The sequence below is a fragment of the Nannobrachium achirus genome (assembly GCF_963921795.1).
Source record: "Nannobrachium achirus genome assembly, chromosome: 6".
Classification (NCBI taxonomy): domain Eukaryota; kingdom Metazoa; phylum Chordata; class Actinopteri; order Myctophiformes; family Myctophidae; genus Nannobrachium; species Nannobrachium achirus.
In genome coordinates this window covers 17,757,772-17,765,786 of record NC_137815.1, presented here as the reverse complement: position 1 = coordinate 17,765,786, position 8,015 = coordinate 17,757,772, and the positions used below count along the sequence as shown (strand labels likewise).

Below are 8,015 nucleotides of genomic sequence, written 5' to 3'. Positions count from 1 at the left end.
ATGCTGTACCCACCAACCAGGGCGACCCAGAGCCGCAGAGAAAGAAACCTGTCCGCGTTGTTGACCAGGAGAAAGGACGAGGTGGCCCAACTGACCGAAAGGATCCTGGCCTTGAACGACCAGATCGAGGCACAGACGGCGGTCGTGACAGAGGAGAAGAACCGACTGGAGCGCATGGAGTCGGGGGAGAGACGTCTGGAGCAGATGGACAGGTTGCTGGCAGAGCTGGAGAGGAAAGAGAGACAGCTGGACCAGTTGGACGTGATGCTGGACCACTTGGAGGAGAGAGAGAGACAGCTGGAGGAGCTGGAGCAGAGAGCCAGGCGGCTGAGGCAGAGGGAGAGACGGCGTGAACGGAGTGCAAGACAGGCAGTGGTGTGACGTCACCAAGCAAACTGGAACTATACCAGAGGAAAGACAAGCTTCCACAGAACCTAAGGGAATTAGTTACAGTATTAACTGTGTCATTGTCAAGTTTATGGGCATGTATCAGAAAGACAGAATGAAGCTTGTTGGTCGGATTTTTTTTTAGCTAAGCTCCTGGAAGGCAACATCTGGCTTCACTGAAGCCAGATGTTGATAGATATAGACACATAAATAGCACCACTCACTTCACACTAGGTGTTATTTTTTAAATTATTATAATTATTATTTATTTTTTATTCATTGCATCTTTTTGCATTGACGGACTGTTTCACTGTTTACCAAGTCATTCTTATTTTTTTTATTCATTACCCTTTTTTATTGAGAGAACATTGACTGGTCATTGCCTACTGTAAATTGTATCCATTGAATTTATTTTTAAATAAATATCTTGCAATTAAGTTGTGTCTTTCTTGGATTACGCAATGTCAAATCTTCTCTGATTCACACAGACTTAAATTCCCACTGCGATATGACACATGGAGGAAGCCACTCTTGGATCTCTTGGAGTTAGACGCTTTGTCCCCCATTGATTGCAGTATTGTGTTGTTCTAAAAAAAACAGAAAAGGAAAAGGAAGTAATATGTAATATTATAGGCCATGGCCCATGATATGGTAATTCCAAAACAAACTAAGGTGCCATCCACACTAGGCGCGGTTGCCGTCGGGTCTGCAGCTAGGATCAGCAGTGGCCGCACCCCGGTGAGACACAAACACACTCGCTCAGTGAGTAACCGCCGCGCGGTATTTCACAAAGATGAACACAATCCATTTATCACCGCCCGCGTACGCATGCACAAATGAGCACGCTCGCGGTGGATTCCACGAGACCGCGCCACTCGCCTCGCCGCCCCAAAACTTCGCTGCGCTGCCGAAAAAGCCGTGTGCCTCTCATTGAAAATGAATTGCTAGGAGGCGGTGACTGCGCCTAGTCTGGAGGGCACCTAATTTGGAATAACCCATCAATAACAATTCAATCAAACAGTCCAATGATAGTGGGAGACATGGATTAACAGCAGGATTCATACATTATGCTTTTGTCAGCTATTCTCGGTGGACAATACCATTGCACAACAAAGTCATCTAGGTGTCGCTAGGGCGAACACACTGAGGAGCAGAGGTGTGTTCTGCCGTTATGCACAATATACGTAGTGTGAAATATTTCGTTGCCAAGCGTAGCCATTCAAAAAACTTTTGAGAAAGCGTATGATACGCATTTGATACTCAGGAGGGGGTGCTGGGTAGTAAGAAGATGATACGCAGGAGGGGGTGCTGGGCAGTAAGAAGATGGACTTCAATAGCTTAGTCTGAGGTGAAGGTGTGTGGCTGGTGTGTTGGGGGCTGGTGTGTTGGGGGTGATAATGGCAGCTGGAACTGAAGGCATATTTAAAACAGACAACTTTGCTTACACTAAAAGGGGGATTTAAAATGTTTTACATCACAGCCTGCACACATGTAACTAGTCATCATCACCCCATATGAAACTAAGCTATGACCCATTGCATTAATGGAATGCATCTGATATCAATCTGAATAGTCTGGCCACTTTATTAAAGGGCAAAACAAAATGAGAACCAAATGAGAGACAATCACACTAAATTATAATTATACAAGGTTAATATTGAAGTTGTCTTGAGTGTCAAATCAGCTAATTATTTCCCAAGAATAGCTGTTTTGAGTATTGTTGTGTGCTTGTCCTTTCCCCAAATAAAAATCCCTTTCCGAAACAGATTTTTAAGCAGATACTCTTCTCCAGTGTGGAAAATGACAGGGTAAATACTAAATAGTCATGTTCCTCTTAGGTCAACTGATTAAGAAAACATGTTTAATGAAGAAAATAAGTAGGCCTACTGTGATTAGGATCCAGGGAGGATTTATCCCAATCAATTTAAGGTGCTACAGCACGGTAACACAACATGTATTACACTTTGACCCATGTTGGGCATGTGATGAAATAAACATTGTTTTTTAATACAGCCACTGATACAACCATTCCAACCATCTTGTGTTCTGATTTTATTGTCCTCGTTGTTTTGGAGAGTGAGACTTCACAAGCTACTATAGCTCGTATAGTCTGCATTGGACTGCAAACATGTTATCACAGGGAGACATATTAGTTTGGTCAGTTTTCATGAATAGTCTAAAGGCCCTATGGTGAATATTTTAGTTTGATAGAAATGTGTGGCAATGAGTGGCATACTTTACTTGGATAACTGAGGATAATGGGTAAATAAATACAGACTTTGGGAATGAGAAACTGTGCTTACAGAAAGTAATCTCAAATTAACACATTTTCTTTGATAATTATTTGACTATGGAGTGGTTTCTTTGGACTTGCAGTGGTGTCAAGGGTTAAGTGTGGGGGGTGGGGGATCTGTTAACCAACAGTTGTCCAGTAGGCTGCAGTTTCTGTCTATTGTTGGTGGTCAGGTGTGTCCCACCCCCCACTCTGATTGGACCCTCAGACCCCCTCTGCGAGTATTTAGCAGCGCTCTGTTTTGTCTAGTGTCACTTGATTAAGTGGTGTTGTTGTTAAGAGGCTGAACTGAACTAATCTACTCTGAACTTGCAGAAGTAATAAGGTATGTACTTTGTTGATTTCACAATGCTTGTCTTAATTTGACTTTTGATTAATTGAAATGCTATGGTTTTTTGGTATACAAAAAATAAGGTTTCCATCTACTGCTAGCAGACGTTCACACCAAACTTTTCCTGATTCGATCTTTTTGCAATGGTTTTGAATAGGAACGAAATGTGGCAAAACACCTAATTCCATTCAAATCCATAGCAACAAGATGGCCACATTGGCAAAGTCAATGTTACGTGTGACCGTACCATTAGACTAATTGTGCTTGTACATTGCAAGAAACACACTCTCCAGATAACTTGAAGCAATTCAATAATGTACAATCATGATTTTCAGACAGTGTACACTATGCAACCCAAGTGCAACTTGTTTAAAACTTACAACTAACTGAATTGTAAACGTCTCACAGTATTAAGCCAGATTAATGGTAATTAATGATGATAATTAAACTAGTATTAACACTACATGTACCTCAACTCATAATGCTAACACTGTTGTTTCCTCTACTAGAACTCAACACAACACTGACCATGTCAACCTCAGGGGACATTCCAGAGGAGGAAGTAGCCGACACCTTGGATTCCTATTTGACTCGGCAGGAAGAGGAACTCACCTGTCCTGTGTGCCGTGACATCTTTAAACACCCTGTTATCCTGTCGTGCAGCCACACCTTCTGCAAATCCTGTATGCAGCAGTGGTGGACAGGAAAACCAACAGAGGACAAGGACTGTCCTGTTTGCAAAACAAACACCTCCCAAGATCGACCTCCTATCAACTTGGCGTTGAAGAACCTTTGTGAGAACTTCTTAGAGGAGAGAAGTCACAGGTGCATGTCTGAGGTTCTCTGCACTCTGCACGACGAGAAACTCAGGCTGTTCTGTCTTGATGATGAACATCTGGCATGCCTTGTGTGCAGAGATTCTGAAATACACGCAGGGCATAAGTTCAGGCCCATTTACGAATCTGCTAAACACCTCAAAGAGGACCTCCAGGAACCACTGAAGGCCTTACAGGAGAGACTAGAGGACTTTAAAGATATTAAAGCAGGATATCGTCAAACAGCAGAATACATTAAGCTGCAGGCCCAACACACGGAGATGCAGATTAAGAGACAGTTCAAGAATATTCGGGAGTATCTACGTCGAGAAGAGAAGGCCAGAATCGCTGCGCTGTGGGACGAAGAGAAGCAGAAAAGTCAGATGTTGATGGAGAAGATCGAAGGTCTGCGCAGAGAGATGGCGTCTCTTTCCAGAATCATCAGAGACGTCGAGGCAGATGACGTCTCATTCCTGCAGAACTATAAAACCACAGTGGAGAGAGTCCAGCGCACACGGCCAGACCCACAGCCAGTTTCAAAGGTAGTGATGGACGTGGCCAAACACCTGGGCAACCTGACCTTCAGAGCCTGGGTCAAGATGAAGGAGATTGTCTCCTACACCCCTGTGATCCTGGATCCCAACACAGTCTTCACTGGATTCATCCTGTCCGACGATCTGACCAGTGTGTTGTACAACGAAGACGCACGTGACGAGCTCTACACCAACCCAGAGAGGTTGGACTACCTGCACATCGTCCTGGGTTCAGAGGGACTCGACTCGGGGACTCACAGCTGGGACATTGAAGTTGGAAACAACAACTTCTGGGAACTGGGGGTGTTGGAAGAGTCGTTCCAGATTAAGGGCAACAGTGGGGATCGGGGTATGTTCTGGTGTTTAGGGTTTTGGAACGGTAGATACACAGCCAGCTCCAAGGCAGGGTCGGGGACGGCTCTCTCTGTGGAGCAGAAGCCCTGGAGGATCAGAGTCCAGCTGGACTGGAGCAGAGGAGAGCTGTCCTTCTCCGATCCTGATACCAACACACACTTGCACACCTTCACACACACCTTCACTGAGAAACTGTTCCCGTGCATTTCTACCATTCACCATCTCCCTCTGAGGGTGTTACCTGGCACGGTGAACGTCACCCTGGAACACCACAGCTAGACGTTAAGACAATTTAGCACGTTTTAGATAGGAGCAACTCTACACCAAACATATCCACAGTATTTATTCATGTTACTCATTTTGGGAGATGTGTGATGTGCAGCAACAACAAGAAGTTGTTGCTGAGATGTTGAACACTGAATTGTAAATACAGAAGGCTGTTTTGACTTGTCTTTGCACACCGCATAGTGGGGTTTCATTTGAATTACTTTTATATAACCCGCTTTTATATATTTATATACATTTTTTTATACTGTTGATTTAGTCCAGTATAGGCAGTTTGGTTATAATAATTTCAGAGGGTGGTATCATGGACCACAGCAACTACCCTCTACGGCTAGACTTTGTTTCATTGTATTTTTACTTTTGAATTGCAATAAACATTCAGATAAAAGGTGAATTGTGTCTGTGTGTTTTATTGGAGTACTGTGTGGTCATGGTCGATGTCAGTCAGCCACATGAAATTCCCTTTGGAAGGCATGGCTACAAACATTTGACTACACTTAAACTCAACTAAATAAAATCATACATTTTTCTTGTAAATGTCAACATGCCCAGCATTGCCCAAGAGTGGTTCTCAGCAATGTTGAGCTGTGCACCCCCATTTAAAAATATTTGGTGACTGGGACATTTTACAATTTAGGAAACACTCTTAATCCATAGCGATTTACAGTATACTCAAGAACAGCACAAGGTAATTATCAAATGCATAGAAGTAGTCTTCTTAAAAACCTAGTTATCAAGGATATATTGAATGAAATCAAAAACACAAATACTCTTTATATCAAAGCTATACACACACTCACTATATGCATTAATTGTTTGCCTTCTATGGTCTAAGGTGGAGCCAGAAGAGGTGAATCCTCAGACTGTGGTGGGACCTAAAGAAGATTTTTGGTGTTTTCAAAATGATTCCAAACCTTTGTAAATGTTCTTCTAAAGTGTTACCTGGGAAGGCTTGTGTCACTCTGGAAAATAATTTTACACAACATTTCAAGCATATTCATTCAGTTTTATTATTTTTACTGATTCCCAAACTGTGGGTCTCTGATCCATTTTTGTGGAGTCTTTTGCCTTTGTTTTTTGTTTCCTATTTTTTGTTTCATTATAGTTGAAAACAAATTTTATGAATAGAAAAAATAAACAACAAATAATCAAAGACATTCCCTAAATTAGAAAAACAAATGTTTAAGAAGTTGTGAAAATAGCATTTCTGCAAGCTCGTGGTGCTGCAAGTTTATAGATCTGCTATGTACACTAGGTCTCGGGCAAACGTCTAATTTCTCTTTTGGGTCTTGAGCTAAAAAGTAGGGGAACCCCATGACTAATGTAGGCCTAATGATAATGTAGGCCTACTACACATAGTTCAATCTGTCGGCTAGAGGAGTACTGTGATCAACAAGTCAGCATCTGATTAGTAAAAAGGCAGTGATTTGGGCTTAACATGTATGGGCATTCCCATATGAAGTCCTATTAGATATCGATATGGGCTTAATATTGATGACATCAGGGAACTCCATATATGGGCATAAAAGGGATTATGTTAGTGTGAAGCCAGAGCGTGATGTCAGAGCGTAAAACGTTTAAACTTTAAACTTATATGACAATGTATACTCAATTGTCTGTTGGCAGGGGTTCATGTCATTAAGTCTGAACTAACAATTTATAATCACACTGGCTACAATCATCCGCTAAATGCCTAAACTGAAAAATTTAGGAAATCCTAAGGTGTAAAAAGGCATATTCCAACATATTACTCTACTCAACTCAACAATAGAGGGTATGCGAATGCATAAAGTGAATGGCAAATCGAATGGCAAAGTGAGTGGAAAAGTGAGTTTAATGTTGTTTAATGAAATCAGATAGGACTTTCTGTTTGGATGTATGGGCTGTCAAGGCCAGAAAGTAGTTTTTGCAGTAGTTACAGACTGTGATCTGTAAGCCCTAAAAGTATGTCCTTGAGCGCAGGGGAATATTTTGGGTTAAAACTGATTCCGGTGGATAGTTCCGGCCAAATTGTAGTCCTTTGAGTACTACAACATGACGTTTTGTGGTTTCCGCTCCAGACCGGTTACAAGCCTGAAAAGTGAAGTGATCCCAGACTACAACTCAACAATAGAGGGTTTGCGCATGCATAAAGTGAATGGCAAATCGAATGGCAAAGTGAGTGGAAAGGTGAGTTTAATGTTGTTTAATGAAATCAGATAGGAGTTTTCTGTTTGGATGTATGGGCTGTCAAGGCCAGAAAGTAGTTTTTGCAGTAGTTACAGACTGTGGTCTGTTGACCTGAATAACACCAAACTTGAATATTAGCATGACATGACCATGATGTTAATGAGGTTTTGGCCCCATTAACAAAGTGCAGTGGGCAGACTATTCAAATTGATATCAGATGCATTCCGTTCTAATGGGCCATAGCTTAGTGCTGAAACGGTCCAGAAACTGTTGATGGGGGGTTGTGTCCAGGCTTCACACCTGGAAGGGCCCACAAGGATATAAATCAATCCCAGTCATACTGCTTCAGTCATACTGTCATACACACTGCTTCAGCCATGAAGACAAGCTCATGTTACCAGGAGAGAAGCTCTGCTTCACCAGGCAGCCTATCCATCACCAACAAACCAAAGGTAAGTGGAATTATGACTGTTGTTGCAAATGTAATCTAGCTTTCTGTAAGTACTATCTTTACATATAATTTGCCACAGTATCTGCTAACAACAGTTCCCCTTTGTCCAAATAACATACATGATGATAATATAGCTCTGACCATCCACATTGCTAACAGGAAGACAATGAGTCACACTGAGTTGCCAAGGTCATGAAGTAGGCTAGCTACACTAATCAAATTCTGTCACGTTTTAAACCACCATATTGTGTTATAATTATGTTTCTGAGTTGTGCTGGAGAGAACACGCCACTATTGAACATTTCTACGTGTAGTCTATTCAAGGCTAATCATCAAACACAACATTATAAGTGAGCATTATAAACTGGGTAACTCAATATATTGCACGTGCAGTGTA

General features: G+C 42.0%; 1 protein-coding gene across 1 annotated transcript; it reads left to right on the top strand.

Annotated features, from left to right (window-relative positions):
• LOC308286867 (E3 ubiquitin-protein ligase TRIM39-like) lies at window positions 1-4,992 on the top strand (the record flags this gene model as incomplete). The annotated part of the gene is made up of 2 exons (XM_080727990.1): window positions 1-349; window positions 3,521-4,992. 2 exons carry the CDS (start codon window positions 1-3, stop codon window positions 4,990-4,992), a joined length of 1,821 nt encoding a protein of 606 aa, XP_080584116.1.
• Window positions 4,993-8,015: the final 3,023 nt, after the last annotated feature.